Source organism: Salvelinus namaycush, chromosome 2 (genome assembly GCF_016432855.1).
Source record: "Salvelinus namaycush isolate Seneca chromosome 2, SaNama_1.0, whole genome shotgun sequence".
Lineage (NCBI taxonomy): Eukaryota > Metazoa > Chordata > Actinopteri > Salmoniformes > Salmonidae > Salvelinus > Salvelinus namaycush.
Genome location: NC_052308.1, coordinates 62,435,368 through 62,456,680, shown reverse-complemented (window position 1 = coordinate 62,456,680; position 21,313 = coordinate 62,435,368). Strand labels below are relative to the sequence as shown.

At 43.8% G+C, this 21,313-nt stretch overlaps 1 protein-coding gene across 2 annotated transcripts; it reads left to right on the top strand.

The window, feature by feature from the left end:
• Positions 1-1,899: 1,899 nt before the first annotated feature.
• On the top strand, positions 1,900-17,456 carry LOC120027286 (voltage-dependent calcium channel gamma-5 subunit-like). Of its 2 annotated transcripts, XM_038972208.1 has the most exons (6): positions 1,900-2,128; positions 5,111-5,145; positions 6,607-6,693; positions 14,458-14,598; positions 15,624-15,769; positions 16,272-17,456. In XM_038972208.1, the coding sequence occupies exons 1-6, from the start codon at positions 1,929-1,931 to the stop codon at positions 16,542-16,544; spliced, it is 882 nt and encodes a 293-aa protein (XP_038828136.1). In that variant the 5' UTR covers positions 1,900-1,928; the 3' UTR covers positions 16,545-17,456. The 2 variants fall into 2 exon arrangements, with proteins under 2 accessions (XP_038828136.1, XP_038828142.1); XM_038972214.1 differs by lacking the exon at positions 5,111-5,145 and having other exon boundaries at positions 1,900-2,124.
• The last annotated feature ends 3,857 nt before the right edge of the window (positions 17,457-21,313 follow it).

The following is a 21,313-nucleotide window of genomic DNA, read 5'->3' as shown; positions in this document are numbered from 1 at the left end:
TGGGAATATTGAAGACTCATGTTAAAAGGAACCACCAGCTTTCATATGTTCTCATGTTCTGAGCAAACGTTAGCTTTTTTACATGGCACATATTGCACTTTTACTTTATTCTCCAACACTTTGTTTTTGCATTATTTAAACCAAATTGAACATGTTTCATTATTTATTTGAGGCTAAATTGATTTTATTGATGTATTATATTAAGTTAAAATAAGTGTTCATTCAGTTTTGTTGTAATTGTCATTATTACAAATAAACTAAAAATATCGGCCGATTTAATCGTTATCAGCTTTTTTTTTTGGTCCTCCAATAATCGGTATCGGCGTTGAAAAATAATAATCGGTCAACCTCTAGTTTATTGGTAATGTTAGAATAGACCAGTGTCATTACACGCTTTGCTGTACCATAGTGAGTCAACCGTAGTGGGAGAGATGACGTGTTGCATCCACAGTCAGAGGTCAGATTAGATATTTACATTACCACTGTCACACCAACGGCTCTGACTCAGTCCTTTGAAACAATGAACATGCAAAAGCCCTTTAAATGAGATGCATTAGTCTCATCTTATACATTTGTACCCATACATTATCAATATCGTGATACAAGGGGCCGTGAGGCCATGTTATCAATATCGTGATACAAGGGGCCGTGAGGCCATGTTATCAGTATCGTGATACATGGGGTCGTGAGGCCACGTGAAGCCATGCAAGTCGTTGCAAAGAGAAACACAAAGCCTGCATAGACTGGTATTTCTCTCTCTCACACACACACACTCCCACTCAAAAACAGCCAGTGACAGTAAACAGACAACTCATTATGTAAAAGGACTGCCTTTTCAACACATATATCCCCATGCATGCCCAGAAACCAGGCTTCCAGCTAGCGTGGGCAACAGCTACTGCAACCAAGTGATCAGTGCTGCTTATGACTGATGAGCATCAACATCAATATGCTGTTGCATATGTCACACCACCATAGTGTAAGACTGCTACACTTTTGCTTGACAGGATCAAGTTGTGTTAATCAGATGGGTCTTGACTGGATCATGTTGTGTTAATCAGATGGGTCTTGACTGGATCATGTTGTGTTAATCAGATGGGTCTTGACTGGATCATGTTGTGTTAATCAGATGGGTCTTGACTGGATCATGTTGTGTTAATCAGATGGGTCTTGACTGGATCATGTTGTGTTAATCAGATGGGTCTTGACTGGATCATGTTGTGTTAATCAGATGGATCTTGACTGGATCATGTTGTGTTAATCAGATGGGTCTTGACTGGATCATGTTGTGTTAATCAGATGGGCTGAATTATGGAATATGAGGAGTAATTCACAGGCCTCCCCAGCACTATTAGTGGTGTGTGTGGTTTTGGCCTGAGGCAAAGCGAGGGCAGACAGACCTACAACTGCAGTTCAAAGTTCAGCTTTTTCAAAATCAGCCCAATGTTCATGAAGCATGATACACTGTATGGTTCTTCTAAAAAATATTTTGAGAGATCAGGGCACTAGGCTAGATATTCCTTACTTTTAAAAAAAATACAGCTAAACTGACAAAGTAATACACTAATATAAAAGTACACTGAACTATGATACACCGATTAGATGTCAGGATGGAAAGGAGAGCAGGGAGGATTACTGGGACATTTTTTATACACTGAGACATGCCTGGCAGGCAGCGCTGCCTCCCAGGTAACGCTCATGGCTTAAACTAACTGCAAGTTTGTCTGGCAATTGACAACTGGGACGCAGGATTGACCATTGGGTCTTAGCCATTGCCTTACAATTGACCATTAGGACATAGACATGGCCTTATCATTGACTACTGTGACACCGACCACTTTCTATTAACTCTCCACTAACTCCGTCCTCTCTGTTCCTCTGCAGCTCCTCTTTCTGCCGGCGGCGCCCCCTGCAGTTGTGGATGTGGTATGACCCTGTGTGGCAGGAAGGTGTTGACGGTGCTAAGCAGCGTATTCGCTGTGTGCGCACTGGGCCTGCTGGGCATCGCTGTCAGTACTGACTACTGGCTCTATCTGGAGGAGGGCGTCATCCTGCCCCTCAACCAGAGCACTGAGTTACGCATGTCCCTGCACTCGGGCCTCTGGAGGGTCTGCTTCACAGCTGGTAAGTTTCTGGTTAGGAGTAGACGTTGCCCCTTAATTACAGATCTAGGATCAGTTCAGATTAGAGATACATATGTCCCTGCAGTCAGAGCTGTGGAGGGTCTGATTCATATTTGGTGAGTAGATGTTGCCCCTCAGGCACAAATGTAAAATCAAGGTCAATTAAAAAAAAGATGTATGCTTTGTCACAAACACCAGATAGGTATAGGGAAATGTGTGGTTTTACGGGGTCAGCCATACACTCTTAGAAAAAAGGTTTCCGAAAGGGTTCTTCCGCTGTCCCCGTGGAGAACCCTTTTTGGTTCCAGGTAGAACCCTTTTGGAACATACAACCTAAAAGGGTTCTCCTATTGGGACAGCCAAAGAACCCTTTTGGTGGAACCATTTGGGTTGTATGTACCCTTTCTACAGAGGGTTCTACCTGGAACCAAAAAGGATTCTCTGGAACCAAAAAAAGGTTATTTTATGGGGACTGCCAAATACCACTAAGGTTCTAGTAACACCTTTTTTTCTACGAGTTTAGTAGTACGGCGCCCCTGGAGCAAATTAGGGTTAAGTGCCTTGCTCAAGGACACATAGTCAGATTTTTACTTTGTCGGCTCGGGTATTAGAACCAGCTTTCGGTTACTGGCCCAACGCTCCAGCCGCTAAGCTACCTGCCACCCTAGATGTTGCCCCTTACCCTTAGGCACAAATCTAGGATCAAGGTAGATGCTGCCCCTTAGGTGTCCCAAGATCATCATAACCCTTAACCATTCAGGGACACTGACCATTGTTTACTATCTGAAGTTTCTACGTCTGACTGGTAGCTTCTAGCTGGCCTCGGTGCCAGTCTGTTACTGTTTTGGTAAGTGATGACAGGAGTTGGCGAGGAGGAGAAACAGTCTGGCACTCCAGGCTGATTCACTAGACCGTCACAGGACCCACTCTTGAGAGTCAAATGTTCATCCTCTTCTCTCTCCACTCCCTCTCGGCTGCGTCCCAATAATCTGTCCTTGAGTTACCCTGTCCACCCATGTTGGGTTACTACCATGTCCTATCAACTCAGCCTGGCTGCTCTCTCGCTCTAGGACGCTGACGGTGACAAAATCATGCTCTTCTACATTCTCTTTTTCCTTTGTCACTACCCCATGTGTCCCATTGCTGAACTGTTCCTCAGCGTTGGCCATGCCACTCGTCATTCCAGCATACAACACCTGTCTTATTGTGCAGGTCCATAAACTGGCCCACTTTCTGAAGACGCAGTAGTGACCCTACTAGCCAAGCAAACCCAACACCCCTGTTCACTTTCTCCTTCTACTCTAACTGTGAAAAGCCTTGTTTAAAGGGGAACTAACACTGGCTTCTCTCCACCCTGCATGGTTACCTTGTGCCCTATCACAGGGATGCTCCTCCCCTTCCGACCCCACCCCCTCACTGCACTGAGACATGCTGGGAGCTTGAAGTGGAAGCAGGAAGTACTAACTTTCAGCCCTTTTCTCTCTTGGCGACGCTATCTTTCAAAGTGTTTCCGAGCAGTAAACCAGGTATTCACTTCCTCTCTGATGTACTGTACTCTCTCCCTAGGTAGCCTCTGGATACTGAGGTTGACACAATCAAATGTAGCCAGTGCATTAGACCGAAACTAATGAGCTAACATTTACTGTATTTAAAATACATGCACTTGCCAAGTAATATTTGTCAGGACAATAAACAGGATTTGTTTCTATATTGCCATTATACCAGTGAAGGCTGGTGTAGGTAGAAATTGGGAGGACGGGCTAATTTCTCCCTTCACCAGCATTATACTTTCCAGGAAGTATCACAAACTGACATGATGGTACAAAGCACATTCCTAGGTACTTCCATGTAACATGTCTTTTTTGCCCTCAGTGTCCATCCTGACCTCCACATGTTCTCAAGCAGCACACTGTCAACATGACATGTTTCTGTGGTGATTAAATATCGGATGTTTTGCCTTGGTCCAAAAGACCAACTTCCATTGAAGGACAAATGAACCATTATTTGTGTTTTAGTGGCGATTTAATGGCCTTGTTGCTAAACTGCCCCAGCTAGCTGTCTGTTTGACCCAGAAACTCTAGGCTTGTGTTTAGTTAGGCCCTGTGTGTCTGTCACTATCTGACCTACTGTTATGATACACCATTACAACATAAAGAGTGAATGGGCTGTGTTATGCCCAGTATTGATGCTGCGGAGCGTCCGTTGAGTGGTGGTGTTAAATGCAGCTGTTGGTCCCAGTCTCTGTTTGATTTGTGCTTGTATTGACTGGTCAATCCACTGATGTATAAAAGCTCACTTCTCTCATGTCCATGAGACTGGGAAGAAGATGTTCTGACTAGGGTGCTATAGTAGTTAGAAATGGCAAACAGGTCTCTGGTTGATCGACATGCACATAAGGCCAGTTTCCTGGACTGGAAGACACCTTTAGAGGAGATTTTCCATTGAACATGCTTTTTAGTCCAGGAGTATGCCTAATATGAGTCCAGTAAACCACCGCATAGCGAGTAAGAAAAATGAAGGGGATTTGTTATATTGAGTTAGAACAAACTGAAATAAGCCACCTATTGACTTTGGACCATAGACATTAAAACCAGTAGATAGTGCTAACGCTAATGTCATCCATGCATTCCTATGGAAAAATTGAAGGGCGCCATATTGCTGAATGGGGCTGAATGGCACTTCCTCGTAGCCTACCCGCCTGTGATTGTATTTTTCAGTACATGGTCCTGAATGATGACAAATGTAGTAGTCAGAATGGATCACTGTTTAATTCAATCTATTGATTTGTAGCGAACTTTAAAATAATTCATGTTGGGATCGAACTTGATCATAATAAACTAATTTTAGAGACCAAAACCTCCCTCAAATTTTGGGGCCGTTCTGGCGATTAGAATTTACGTAGGCTTTCTTGGCCAAACCATGGCTTTTGGCACCGCTAGGTTGCTATGAAATAGACGACCAGCAGAGCTTGTGACTTCACGCTCCAGACCAGAAACTGGGGACCTGCTTTGGACATGTAGGGGTACTGTACGAAAGTACAAATACATGTCCTTTTATTCCATTCCACCAAACCATCTAACCATGGTTCACCAAGTCCTCCTCCTGGCCTAACCAGGTACAATGCTGGGAAATGGTGCTTTAATTTTGATTGTTTTTCTGGGCAGAGCTGAATAGTATTTATGAACATATAGTATGTCTGAAAGTTGCAGTCTAATTTGATTCCATTTATTATTTAATACATTTTACTGCAGTCCATCGCCACAGCAATAGTTGTGCAACATCATTATAAATCCATTTGCTGCAACCTCTATATAATTGTGACTTGTCTAGTGTTACTGTTAATGGTGTTTGTCATCGTTGACACTATGGGATGTGTTCCAAATGCCCCCCTTTTCCCTACATAGTGCATTACTTTTGACCAGAGCCCTGGTCAAAAGTAGTGCACTATTTAGGGAATAGGGGGGCATTTGGGACGGGCCATTATGGCTTAATAAGGCAGCGAGGGATCCCATGGCTCTTCATCGTTAGCCTTCTAGTAATTAAATTATACCAGACTGACAGCAAAGACTCACTTATTGAAGAGGGTTAATTACTGCTAAGACTCTGCAGCGTGAGAGAGAGATTCAAACCCGCACACACACACACACACACACACACACACACACACACACACACCATCACCTGTGGGTAGGGTGAAATTAAAATAAACACTCTTTCGTCACAGGACAGGGTGATAAAATGTCATGGCTGGGTGTTGGAACAAACACTTGTATCTTCCTCTTTCCTCATCTAACAACCCTGGTGTCTGTGTTAATGGATTTAGACAACTCCCAACTCTGTCACAGTTCTCTCCTATGTCTATTCCCTATTCCCAACTCTGTCACAGTTCTCTCCTATGGCTATTCCCAACTCTGTCACAGTTCTCTCCTATGTCTATTCCCTATTCTATGCAACAGTTCTCTCCTATGTCTATTCCCAGCTCTATGCAACAGTTCTCTCCTATGTCTATTTCCTATTCTATGCAACAGTTCTCTCCTATGTCTATTCCCTATTCTATGCAACAGTTCTCTCCTATGTCTATTTCCTATTCTATGCAACAGTTCTCTCCTATGTCTATTCCCTATTCTATGCAACAGTTCTCTCCTATGTCTATTCCCAGCTCTATGCAACAGTTCTCTCCTATGTCTATTCCCAGCTCTATGCAACAGTTCTCGTATGTCTATTCCCAACTCTATGCAACAGTTCTCTCCTATGTCTATTCCCAGCTCTATGCAACAGTTCTCTTCTATGTCTATTCCCAACTCTATGCAACAGTTCTCGTCTATTTCCTATTCATCTACGTTCATGCCATTTAATTCCTGCACAATTCCATTGATTAACTCTACTTACCCCCTTTTCTAGCAATGAGCCCCAAGTGTGTGAGCTTTGTATTCACATGTTAAAGGGTTAATAAATGCCGTCTTCTCCTTTGCTTGTGTTGTAGGAGATGAGAAGGGCCGTTGTTTCACCATTGAGTATGTGATGCCCACCAACGTGCAGCTGACGTCGGAGTCTACAGTTAGTGTGCTGAGTAAGTGAAGAAGACTTGTCATACGCTCATCAGTGTCATCTTCCTCTGTTCTGGGGACATATCAAGTGTCTTAGAGTCATAGTGCTGATTTAGGATCAGTTTTACCTTTTTTAGATCACAATGTACAGTATAAGATAACATGGACAGGCGGATACGTTAGGAATACAGGCTCTGGTCCCGAGCACAAACACACCTGTTCTGTTGTGGGAGGGCATAAAGGTAGGGCCAATAGTTTTTCCTGACTGTATGACCTGGCAAGTCATTAACTATCATATAACCAGAGCCCAGACTTTTTCCAGATCAGATCACATGGTCAGGAAGAGATCCTGGCCTAACTCCTAGGCCGCCAGGCAGACTGCTGTCACTTTAGGCCTCAAGATATTTCTGTTGTTAAAATGTAAAAAATAACTTTGACATAAGTTCAGTGATAGATGAGGGGTATGCCTGAGGAGAGGAAGAACATGTTTCATCGTCAATCCCACAAGGTCCATTCTGATAATGTCAAACAAAAGGAATGAGTTACAATGGAATGTCCTTCCTTTGCCTACATTACTCACAATTATCATAATGAATAATAGTCAATTCGGTGGACAATGATGCGATACACATACTGTATGTCGTATACATGTCATACCCCCAGAGAGACCGAAGGTACTCATGGTATGCATGATGTATGCTTTGAAGCATGGCGTGTGCCAGGGGTAGGTAACTAGATTAAGCCGCGGGACGATTTTTGTCTGAGCGGATGGTTGATTATTATAATTTGTAAAGTGCGAATTGACCACAAGCCCAAAAAGAGATTTGAATTTGAAAATAACACGATCACATAAACTCAGCAAAAAAAGAAATGTCCCCTCACTGTCAACTGCGTTTATTTTCAGCAAACTTAACATGTGTAAATATTTGTATGAACATAAGATTCAACAACTGTGACAAACTGAACAAATTCCACAGAAAAGTAACAGTCAGTATCTGGTGTGGCCACCAGTTGCATTAAGTACTCCTCCTCATGGACTGCACCAGATTTGCCAGTTCTTGCTGTGAGATGTTCCCCCACTCTTCCACCAAGGCACCTGCAAGTTCCCGGACATTTCTGGGGGGAATAGCCCTCACCCTCCGATCCAACAGGTCCCAGACATGCTCAATGGGATTGAGATCCGGTCTCTTCGCTGACCATGGCAGAACACTGACATTCATGTCTTGCAGGAAATCACGCACTGAATGAGCAGTATGGCTGGTGGCATTGTCATGCTGGAGGGTCATGTCAGGATGAGCCTGCAGGAAGGGTACCACATGAGCGAGGAGGATGTCTTCCCTGTAACGCACAGCATTGAGATTGAGCTTGTTGTCATTGCAGGCAGTCCGATGATGCTGTGACACACCGCCTCAGACCATGACGGACCCTCCACCTCCAAATCGATCACGCTCCAGAGTACAGGCCTCGGTGTAACGCTCATTCCTTCGACGATAAACGCAAATCCGACCATCACCCCTGGTGAGACAAAACCGCGACTTGTCAGTGAAGAGCACTTTTTGCCAGTCCTGTCTTGTCCAGTGACGGTGGGTTTGTGCCCATAGGCAACATTGTTGCCAGTGATGTCTGGTGAGGACCTGCCTTACAACAGGCCTACAAGCCCTCAATCCAGCCTCTCTCAGCCTGTTGCGGACAGTCTGAGCACTGATGGAGGGATTGTGCGTTCCTGGTGTAACTCGGGCAGTTGTTGTTGCCATCCTGTACCTGTCCCGCAGGTGTGATGTTTGGATGTACCGATCCTGTGCAGGTGTTGTTACACGTGGTCTGACACTGCGAGATGATCAGCTGTCCGTCCTGTCTCCCTGTAGCGCTGTCTTATGCGTCTCACAGTACGGACATTGCAATTTATTGCCCTGGCCACATCTGCAGGCCTCATGCCTCCTTGCAGCATGCCTAAAGGCACGTTCACGCAGATGAGCAGGGACCCTGGGCATCTTTCTTTTGGTGTTTTTCAGAGTCAGTAGAAAGGCCTCTTTAGTGTCCTAAGTTTTCAGAACTGTGACCTTAATTGCCTACTGTCTGTAAGCTGTTAGTGTCTTAACGACCCTTCCACAGGTGCATATTCATAAATTGTTTATGGTTCATTGAACAAGCATGGGGAAACGGTGTTTAAACCCTTTACAATGAAGATCTGTGAAGTTATTTGGATTTTATGAATAATCTTTGAAAGACAGGGTCCTGAGAAAGGGACGTTTCTTTTTTTGCTGAGTGTCTCTTTTTTTGTGGAAATACTTGGGAACAGATTTAGTAAATTAAACACATTTTTAGCTGAATGTTGCCAACCCCTACCGTATGCTCTGTGTAAGAGAACATATACATCCATATGGCACAGGCTTGGGATGGACTGAATGGATGTAAGGTAGTAGTGCTACAGTGGTCCCAACTGACACACATCCACAGAATCTACACAACTCCCCCCATATAGATATATGTTTGTGCTATTCCTGACTTGCCTCTGAGGCATGGCTCATTCCACTCTAACAAGGGATACGGGGAGATATGAAAAATGCAAGGCGCAATTTATTTTGCGAGAGATGTCCCTCAGGCCAAATGCAGATGGATACACACAGGATGGGTAATGCTCAGACAGGCACTAGGACCCTGGAGACACACTGTCAGAGGAAATGCAGTTTGAGTAAAATACAGCGAGAGAGAGAGAGAGAGATTCCCATAAGGCCTAAAGTGAAGAAGATGGGAGAATGAAGATTTACTTAACTCGGAAAGCAGTAATAAGACCTGTGGGGGGTCTGTCTCACTCACAATTTAAATAATTGCAAAACCCACAGACCAGACCAATATACTACCAGACACAATTGTATTCATTGAACAAGCATGGGAAACCGTGTTTAAACCTTTTACAATTAAGATCTGTGAAGTTTCTTTTTTTGATGAGTTTATGATGACGGGAACCGCTTATCACCAATTCCTTGTCCTTACCGACCACCGCAATTTGGAGTACTTAAGAAGTGCTAAGAGGCTCAACCCCAGACAGGCTCGTTGGGCGCTTTTCTTCAACCGCTTCAACTTCACCGTCACCTATCTGTCTGGCAAGAAAAATGTGAAGGCCCGATTCCTTTTCCCATCTATTTGATTCCCCTTCCTCTAACCCATCTCCCGAGCCCATCCTGCCTCCGTCTTGTGTCGTGGGACCCATACAGTGGGAAATCCAATCAGCCGTCCAAGAGGCCCTACGCCACGACCCAGCACCTCCCGACACCCCTGCAGGCAAGACCTACGTTCCGGCGTCCGTCAGACCCCAGCTAATGCAGTGGTGCCATACCTCGCTGAGTTCTGGCCATCTCGGGATCACCCGGACCACGGAGCTACTGACACGCAAGTTCTGGTGGTCATCCCTAACAGAAGACGTTAGAGATTACGTGCTTTCCTGTCCCGTCTGTGCATGGGCAAAGAGCCCTCGCCAACTACCTACCGGTAAGCTCGAGCTTTTACCTACACCACACAGACCATGGTTGCACATCGCCATGAATTTCCTCACTGATCTGCTAGACTCTTCGGGCTTCACTACTATTTTAGTTGTAGTGGACCGGTTCTCCAAGGTGGGCCGACTCATCCCCCTTCTGTATCTACCAAATGCCATGGAATTGGCCGAGTGCATGTTCCAACAGGTGTTTCGTTTGTATGGGATCCCGGAAGACATTGTTTTGGATCGGGGACCCCAGTTCGTCCCCAGGGTGTGGCGAGTCTTCTGCGACCGACTGGGGGTCTCCATCAACCTATCCTCCGGATACCATCCCCAAACCAACGGGCAGACGGAACGCCTGAATCAGGAAATAGGGAAGTACCTTCGCCAACACTAGACCCACCAACCACACGAGTGGAGTCGCTATCTAGCCTGGGCCGAATATGCACAGAACTCCCGGGTGCATTCCTCACTCCATCTCACTCCTTTTCAGTGTGTCCTCGGATACCAACCCAAGTGTTCTCATGGGAGACAGAGCCCGGAACTGTGCCTGCCGTCAATGAGTGGTTTTTGACAGTGTGAGCATGTTTGGGAGACAGCACATCGGCACCTACATCAAGCTTCCCTTTCCCAGAAACGGTTCGCTGACCGGCGTCGCCGACCTACTCCACTCTTCCACCCTGGGCAATGTGTGTGGCTCTCTACCTGGGACATTCAGTTTCGTGACCCCTGCAAAAAGTTAATTGGTCCTTTCAAAATAACACAATGTATCAATCATGTCACCTACCATCTCCAGTTGCTCCGCCATTACCGGATCTCCTCATCCTTCCATGTGTCCCTTCTCAAGCCTGTGAGGTACAGCCCTCTCCATCCTCCAGTGGCGCACCCTCTCCATTTGATGTCGACGGTCCACTGGCTTATTCCGTCCAAGCCCTCCTTGACTCCAAGCGCCTGGGTGGTCGCATCCACTACCTGGTGGATTGGGAGGGGTACGGACCCGAAGAACGGTGCTGGGTCCCCGCCCAGGACATCCTCGACCCAGCCATGATCCTGGCTTTCCACCCTAACCGTCCTGACCGCCCAGCTCCACGTCCCCGGGGAGGCCCCCTGCTCAGCTTCCTAAGCCGTCAAGAGCTGCTTCCAACTCACACTCTCAAACACGTAGATCCCCTGAACGCAGCTCACTTTCCAGCCCACACTCTCAAGCACATAGATCCCCTGAACAAAGCGCACTCTCCAGATCCCAATCACCTGAATTCTGATCTCCTGTTCACACACTATTTAGTTCAGTTCTTTGCACCCCATCATTGTGAGGTATTGTTTGTTTTGTGACACACTTCGGAGCTCTATTTTTCCCGTGATTTAATCCACCTGTGCATGATAGTTTTGGCTTGTCTCACTAACGACGCCTTTTGCCTATTCCTTGCCTGTACTTTAGCCTATCGGATTTCTTGTTATCAACCTAATGCTTGATCTCCCGGACGACGTTGTTAGCCTTTCCCTGACTGTACTGTTGCCATTTTCGAGCCCCTGTGTATGACCTTCTGCCTGCCCCTGGACCCAGCTACCTGCCTCCTCCTGTGGTCCTTTACAAATAAACACCTGCTGCGCCTTGTGCTTGAAATCAGCTCTCTGTCTCCCATCGTGTTCATTACAGCTGTAGCATAGACCTACCTCTTTACCCAGGCTATGAAATTTGACCTATGGTCTGCTTCATAGCATAGTTGTTTATGTATTTATTTTTATTTAGCCTTTATTTAACTAGGCAAGTCAGTTAAGTACAAATTCTTATTTACAATGACGACCTACCAAAAGGCCTCCTACGGGGACGGCGGCTGGGATTAAAAATACAAAAATAAATAAAATATGAATATAGGACAAAACCCACATCACGAGGGACAACACTACATTTTTTTTAATTTTATTTCACCTTTATTTAACCAGGTAGGCAAGTTGAGAAGTATTCATTTACAACTGCGACCTGGCCAAGATAAAGCAAAGCAGTTCGACACATACAACAACACAGAGTTACACATGGAGTAAAACAAACATACAGTCAATAATACAGAAGAAAAATAAGTCTATATACAATGTGAGCAAATGAGGTGAGATAAGGGAGGTAAAGGCAAAAAAAAAAGGCCATGGTGGCGAAGTAAATACAATATAGCAAGTAAAACACTGGAATGGTAGATTTGCAGTGGAAGAATGTGCAAAGTAGAGATAGAAATAATGGGGTGCAAAGGAGCAAAATAAATACAGTAGGGGGAGGTAGTTGTTTGGGCTAAATTATAGATGGGCTATGTACAGGTGCAGTAATCTGTGAGCTGCTCTGACAGCATAAACATAAAGAGAGACCTAAGACGACAACATAGCAAGGCAGCAAACGCTACATGACAACATGGTAGCAGCACAAAACATGGTACAAACATTATTGGGCACAGACAACAGCGCAAAGGGCAAGAAGGTAGAGACAACAATACATCACGCAAAGCAGCCACAACTGTCAGTAAGAGTGTCGATGATTGAGTCTTTGAATGAAGAGATAAAACTGTCCAGTTTGAGTGTTTGTTGCAGCTTGTTCCAGTCGCCAGCTGCAGCGAACTGAAAAGACGAGCGACCCAGGGATGTGTGTGCTCTGTGGACCTTTAACAGAATGTAACTGGCAGAAAAGGTGTTGTATGTGGAGGATGAGGGCTGCAGTAGATATCTCAGATAGGGGGGAGTGAGGCCTAAGAGGGTTTTATAAATAAGAAAGAAACATTGGGGATAGTCGCATTAAAGGGGTGGGAGATGAGGAAATGTTGGATGGGCAAGGAGGCATGGCTGAGTCTTAATGAAGTGGTGATTTAAATAACTTCTTGAGGTCTGACCCACAGAGGGATCACGGTCGAAGATCACGGTCGAACCAGAGGCTGGACATGTTTTTAATTCTCATTTTCTTTATGGGGTCGTGTTTGTTAACAATACCACTGAAAATATCAAAAAAAGAAGGTCCAAGCGTCTTCGATAGAGGGGATCAAGCGCATTCTATACCATTTTACAGAGGCCAGTTCATGAAGGAAGGCTTGCTCATTAAAGTATTTTAGCAAGTGTCTAGGACAAATCAGGAAAGGTCGTTTCAATGAGCAGCCATTACGAACACAGGCTCTAAAACAGTGGTCATTACAGAAAACACCAGACTGATACCTATCAGGATTATTTGTGAGGATAACATCAAGAAGATTAGCCTTTTCTGGGTGTTTGGAGTCATACCTTGCGGGATTGGTAATAGTCTGAGAGAGATTTAGGGAGTCCCATTGCTTTAGGACTTGGTCAGGTGGTTTAAGCATGTCCCAGTTTAGGTCACCTAGCAGGACAAATTCGGACTTGGTGTAGGGGGCCAGGAGAGAAATTAGGGCAGGTAGAGTACAGGCCGCTGCTGATGGAGGACGATAGCACCCAGCAACAGTCAACAAAGAGCTATTTGAAAGTTTAATACTTAAAACCAGCAAATCAAATTGTTTGTGGGCAGACTTGGAGACAACCGAGCACCCGAAGGTGATCCTTGGTAAAGATTGCCACTCCCCCACCTTTGGAAAATCTGTCTTTTGGAAAAAAGGTTATAACCAGAAAAGTTAACATCAGTATTCAAAACACTCTTCCTTAACCACGTCTCAGTAATGACCAACACATCTGGATTGGAGCTGTGAACCCACACTTTCAATTGATCCATTTTAGGTCATAAGCTTCTAGTGTTAACATGCAGAAAACCCAGGTTTTTACGAGAGCAGAAGTCAGTGAAGCAGATATTAGAGCACAAGTCAGAATTGGGGCTTGCAGTTATATTGGTATGGTTAATGGAGAATCCAGGAAGAAACCATTCTCACAGTGGGGGTCCCAGCAACATCTCCTTAAGTTGAGATGCCTGTGGAGACATCCCAGGCAGTGGAACCACCCCTTGGTGTGTGCAAATGGAATGACACCAGGAACAGAGGTAGCTATATTGCTCCTTGTTTGTCAGAGACCTCAAGAGAGAAAAGCAATCAACTGTGGGAAGTTGAAAACAGTTACAAAACCAATTTAACCAGGAAACGAATCTAGTGTTTGCTATATGCCATTCACTGCTTTCTTTTACTGAGTCAATCAAATCATGTTGTGCTTTATCTCAGTGGTTAGAGAACACATTTAATTGACTCGTATATTTAAACTCTTCATAGAACACAAAGACTCATCACAATAGATTGACTTGGATGAATTGACTGAATAAATGAATGAACGAACAAACTTACTAAATGTATCATCCATTCTTTATCTCCTTTCCCTGTTCCAGAGATGATCCGTTCAGCCACTCCTTTCCCTCTGGTTAGTCTCTTCTTCTTGTTCATTGGTTTTGTCCTGAGCAACATCGGTCATATCCGGCCCCACCGCACCATCCTGGCCTTCATCTCCGGAATCTTCTTCATCCTCTCAGGTAAATGACATATCACTTCTGTGAATGCATTTTGTTGAAACGAGATTCTTCACATTTATTTATTGAGTCTAAGTGACAGTTTACTGGACAGAGATTTAACCTAGTCCTGGACTGAAACTATTTCAATGGAGAATCTCTGTTAGGCGGAGCGGCACAGGGGAACCCAAGAGCAGACGAAGAAACAGGGATGAAATGAACCAAGGTATTTATTGTAACACAGGGAGATATGGAGTGCAGATCCAGGGAAGCTCAGATGAGTTGTAGGAAACTAGAGGCTGAGGTTGGAGTGAGCTGGGTTGGGACAGGGTCCAGAGGGGAATCCAGAACAGGGTAGCAGGGTGGTGAGATGTGGAACAGGAGTCAAAGCGGAGAAATTGAGCAGAGATTACGATCTGGCAGCGTGGAAGTGGCAGGACTGAGTATTTGTAGAGGTCTTGATTATGGAATGGGTTGCAGCTGGTGGGGATCTGCTCTGACTCCAGCACACCTGTCTCCAACCACACAATCACACACAGAGAGGGAGAGTGTACTGGGGGAGTGGCTGCAGGTCAAGGAGACACCGGATGAACACGAGGGCGTAGCAGGAGCAGATGTGACCATCTCCATGGACAATGTGTGTTAGTCCAAGTCTAGGTTTAATCTGTGTCAAGGAAACTGACTCGATATGGTTTAATTTAAAGTCCCCAGGACATATTCTTTGATGTTTCATCTAGTAGTGATTTGCATGCACAATTATTACTGGCATTATCATAGAATGCAGCCCTTGTTGCGTAGTAACAGGAAATCGGGGTCCTGTATCAGTGATCACACCATGAAAGCTATACTATCTATTTCTAATGGAATGTTGCATATCATTAACATGCTGTACAAGTACGCAACTGTATCACCATAGAATTACAACATCCTGCTTATGCAGAAGAATCTGTATTCTTCCTATTGCTCTGTCTCTCTCAAACACTCTCTTGTTCTCTCGCGCTTTCTCCCCCCATCTTTTTCTCTCTCCATCCCTCCTCTCTCTCTGCTAGGTCTGTCTCTGGTGGTGGGCCTGGTGTTGTACATCTCCAGTATTAATGATGAGATGTTGAACAGGACCAAGACCAACGAGGCCTACTTCAGTTACCAGTACGGCTGGTCCTTCGCTTTCGCTGCCATCTCCTTCCTGCTAACTGAGGTAACTTCCTCCTTGCTTCTTCATTACATTGTAGGCCCAATCCCAAATCCACCCCCATAGCCTAACCTACCCCTAGAGTCTATGGATTTTGCTTACACCTGTCAATGTAGAGTACATAGGGCAGCATTTCCCAAACTCGGTCCTGGGGACCCCAAGGGGTGCACGTTTTGCTCTAGCACTACACAGCTGATTCATATAATCAAAGCTTGATGATTAGTTGATCATTTGAATCGCCTGTATAGTGCTAAGGGGAAAAAAATAAACGTGGGATCCCGAGGACAGAGTTTGGGAAATGCTGACATAGGGTCTAGGGGTCTATGTAGATTAAATATTTTGTGCAATGATACCCACATTCTTAAGTGTGTTGATACAGATAAGGGGACATCTAGGTTGATTGGGCAATGAACTGTTGCTCAAGGCACAACCCTGCAGTTGTGATATCATTTGTTGAAGAGGATACTGCAAGTTATCCTGCTCCCTTGCATCTGTCATGTATCTCCAGACGGCCGGCGTAATGTCCGTCTACCTGTTCATGAAGCGCTACACGGCCGAGGAGATGTACAGACCCCACCCGGGCTTATACGGGCCGCGCCACAGCAACTGCTCCGACTACTCTGGTCAGTTCCTCCACCCGGACACCTGGGACCAGCACGGCCGCAGCCCCTCCAGCATCTCCAGCGAAGCCTCGCTCCAGATGAACCACTCCCTCCACTCCAACTACCCAGCGCTCCTCAAGTGTCCCGAGTATGACCGCATGTCCTCCTCCCCATGCTGAGGCCTGCGTGAAGCCCTGGAGCCTGGGCAACGGGTTGCACACACATCCCCAGGAAGGAAGAGTCTGGCTGGGTTGCTGAGGTGGTAGACAAGGTTGGTCGGTCTGGAGGAGGGCGATTGAGAGGGCTGATGGCGCCTAGGTTGTGTTTTGTGAGAGAGGGGGGGGCGTATCTTTTTCCATGTGTGTGACGATCTCTTTTGAAGTCCTCTTGTAGTGCAGTTTTCTGAATTTTGACACATTTGGGAGATGGCGACCCCCACAGCCAACCTTCCATCTCTGGTTTTACTCAAAGTACAGTAGAAGTAGTGATTCTCAATCAGACCTTGTTCACCTTCGCCATACAGTACGTTCTCCATCTTGGTCAATATAGAAGCTGATATCTCCCCGGTAACCCACATAGGACTTCTGTCAACTGTATAACTTGTAAGATAATATACTATAAGTGGGTAGATTGAAAGTGAAAAGTTTTCCTCTCTTTATTTTGACTATGTGGTTTAATCATCCCGTCAGAGAGCAGGAGGTTTATTACAAGTATTTTATCAATTTGATTATTTTTTCATCGTCCATCTCACGCTCAGTACTGTTAATAAAGACAGAGATAAAGTTTGTATATTTTTGAATGGAAAGAAACCATGAAGCTTCTACTACATCCATGGAGTCCAAATGAAGTCCCTGCAGAATTACAGTATGTACATAATGCAGTGAAAAGGGGAGAATAAAGGGATGATGAAGCTAAAGGAGAGAGAAAAGAGAGTATAGCCTCAGAACATGGTTTGATAGTCATTGAGACCATCAGATATGGAGAGCCAGTTTGAATGTAATGTAGCTGATGAAGAATACAAAGTTGATATAAACTAACCCTGATTTTGCTGTTAATAGTGCACCAGGCACATATACACTACTGGTCAAAAGTTTTAGAACACCTACTCATTCAAGTGTTTTTCTTTATTATTACTATTTTCTACATGTAACACATGTAATCATGTAGTAACCAAAATATTTTATATTTGAGATTCTTCAAATAGCCACCCTTTGCTGATGACCACTTTGGACACTCTTGGTATTCTCTCAACCAGCTTCACCTGGAATAATTTTCCAAACGTCTTGAAGGAGTTCCGACATATGCTGAGCACTTGTTGGCTGTTTTTCCTTCACTCTGTGGTCCGACTCATCCCAAACATCTCAATTTGGTTGAGGTCGGGGGATTGTGGGGGCCAGGTCATCTGATGCAGCACTCCATCACTCTCCTTCTTGTTCAAATAGTCCTTACACAGCCTGGAGGTGTGTTGGGTCATTGTCCTGTTGAAAAACAAATTATAGTCCCACTAAGCCCAAACCAGATTGGATGGCGTATCGCTGCAGAATGCTGTGGTAGCCATGCCGGTTAAGTGTGCCTTGAATTCTAAATAAATCACAGACCGTGTCACCAGCAAAGCACACCATAACACCACCACCTCCGTGCTTTATGGTGGGAAATACACATACGGAGATCATCCGTTCACCCACACTGCGTCTCACAAAGACACGGCGGTTGGAACCAAAAATCTCCCATTTGGACTCCAGACCAAAGGACAAATTTCCACCGGTCCATTGCTCGTGTTTCTTGGTCCAAGCAAGTCTCTTCTTCTTATTGGTGTCCTTTAGTAGTGGTTTCTTTGCAGCAATTTGACCATGAAGGCCTGATTCACACAGTCTCCTCTGAACACTTGATGTTTAGATGTCTGTTACTTGAACTCTGTGAAGCATTTATTTGGGCTGTAATTTCTGAGGCTGGTAACTCAAATGAACTTATCCTCTGCAGCAGAGGTAACTCTGGATCTTCCATTCCTGTGGCGGTCCTCATGAGCGCCAGTTTCATCATAGCGCTTGATGGTTTTTGTGACTGCACTTGAAGAAACTTTCGAAGTTCTTGAAATGTTCCCTATTGACTGACCTTCATGTCTTAAAGTAATGGACTGTCGTCTCTCTTTGCTTATTTGAGCTGTTCTTGACATAATTGAGAGAATGCCAAGAGTGTGCAAAGCTATCATCAAGGAAAAGGGTGGCTTTTTGAAGAATCTCAAATATAAAATATATTTTGTTTAACACTTTTGGTTACTACATGATTCCATATGTGTTATTTCATTGTTTTGATGTCTTCACTATTATTCTACAATCTAGAAAATATTATAAATAAAGAAAAACCCTTGAATGAGTAGGTGTTCTAAAACTTTTGACAGGTAGTGTACCTGTACAAGAATACTGCTTTTTGGCAATGGAGTAAATCACTGGAAATGTAAAATGTATATTTAAAACAAGTTTTCTATCAGATTTCATATGCATAGTTACATAGGGGGGGCAGGTAGCCTAGTGGTTAGAGCATTGGGCTAGTAACCGAAATGTTGCTAGATGGAATCCCCAAGCTGACAAGGTAAAAATCTGTCGTTCTGCCCCTGAACAAGGCAGTTACCCCACTGTTCCTAGGCCGTCATTGTAAATAAGAATGTGTTCTTAACTGGCTTGCCTAGTTAAATAAAATAAAAATAAATGTAAGCTCTTTGGCTTTGGATTGTTGTGTGTCCCAAATGGCACCCCATAGCCCTGGCCAAAAGTAGTTTGCTATGTAGGGAATAGGGTGCCATTAGGAATTTGACATTAAGGAGATACCCTGTTAGAAAAAAAATCTTACTGTGTTAAATGTGACCAACTTGAAAATACATCTTGTCTCATATACGTTATATATTTAAGCTATAGTATTTATGCCATAGTAAGACTTCATTAATTGTTCAATCTTTGTACATTTTAAAGTCAATTATCAATTTAGAGGACAACTATTGTCGATGTTCAATGTTGCGACTGATGTTGGTTATTGTTATTTATTAACAATGTTACGTTTTTTCTTGATCGGTGGTCTCATTGACAGCCTAGAAGTTTCTACCCACAGTGCGCAAATTGCAAAGGGGGGAAAAAAGAGAATAGCAAAAAAAAAGGAGAAGGGTATTGGAGTGGAGAAGCGTGTGGCTAAATCGAACAACATCCGATAGTGTTATGGTTGTTCAACATTTCTACATTGGAGCTTCATAAAATACATATGGCATGTTTCCACTTGATAGCTTTCTTCAGTTTGAAGGATAAGTCGTATATTTTGAGAAAAAATACAAATGTTAAAACTGTCAAACAAATATGGAACATCTCACATTGTCAAACACTATTTGAGTTGTTTCTTCAGATTAGAACAGTCTTCTCAATATTTGTTGCTTTCTATTGGTGTTAACACTGTATATGTTTAATCATAAACATGTACATGGACTGAAAACTTTTATATAGACTATTACATGTGTAAATTATAATCATCTGGATGTTCTACTCATTTGTAGCCATGGTAATCCATAGAACCATTCATCTATGCAGTATATCTATTATGCCTGTGGTTATAGCTGCTTTGCCTCTTGCATCGCCTATTCAAAATGTGAGATTTTGCATTTGTTGTAATACGCATAATATTTTAGAAAATATTCAAGTCCGAGAAGAAGTCATTGGAGATGTTGAAATGTATTTTTTTACGAAGAGTAATTTTCATGATGTTCAATGTGCAATCTACTGTATTATATCTCTGTTGAAAATAAATAAATAAAAACTGCTGTATTTGATGAAGTACCTCAAGGCGGAACTTCTTGTCTCCTCTTAAAATAAACGAATGTATCCACATTATACTACACTACATCAAGAGACCGATTATCTCAAATAAAATGTTAGTTGTCACATGCTTGGTAAACAACAGGTGTAGACTAACAGTGAAATGCTTACTTCCCAACAACGCAGAGAGATAAATAATAGAGGAATAAATAAAAAGAGTAATGATAATCTGTTGATTTGTGTGATGTGCTACACACAGTCTCCTTGTAGTATAGTGGTTCCAGGGATACTAGGAATCCTGGGGGGGTACTTTGCATATCCGCAGGGGTAAGATTCGCGAGACTATAGGCCTACTGGTAAAATACACATGAGGGGGTACTCTGGGCAGAGAGAACTTCAGTAAGCAAAAAAGGTAGGGAACCGCTGGTCTAGTAGTACAGTACTATATATTTTGTACACTGCATGGCCAATGCTCTTTACTAGTATAGTAATTGATAAAGAATTCCCTCTATTGAGATATACCCCTTTTTAGGGTATTGAGATGTGCCCATTTTACACTTAAGATGCAGTCACCATTTTAAGAGTATTGAGATGCACCCCTCATTAAGAGTTGAGATATACCCCTCATTGTGAGTATTGAGATGCACTCTTTTTAACACATAATGGGGGCTGATTCAGACCCGAGTGATGCGTACTTAAATGGAATGGAATTCCCTTTTCATGCACATTTCTCTATGTGTATTCTGACCTTGAACTTAACACACACAGCAAAATCAATGGTGTACGCTATTTTCAGTGAACATATGAGTCTCACTGTACTGGTGTTAAAAAAACACTATCGAAAGTGTTAAAGATTTAACTCTGTTGCAGTGTTCCCCATTTTTATCCTTACCGTGTTCAAAGGAACTTGATTGTGGGTAATACGCAACACCTACAGTGTAAAACATAACACTTGGTTTAGAATACACTGGACTCAATTTGCTTAGTGCTGACGCTGTTACACTTTCTCAGTGTAAGAAATTAACACTTGTAGCGTTACAGTAAATACCTTTTGGGGTATTTTTACACTGTATGGTGTAAAGCCTAATTTGCATATTTCTCAGGTTGCATTTTCTTTTTGAATAAATTGTAGAGCTAACACCCATGACTGTATT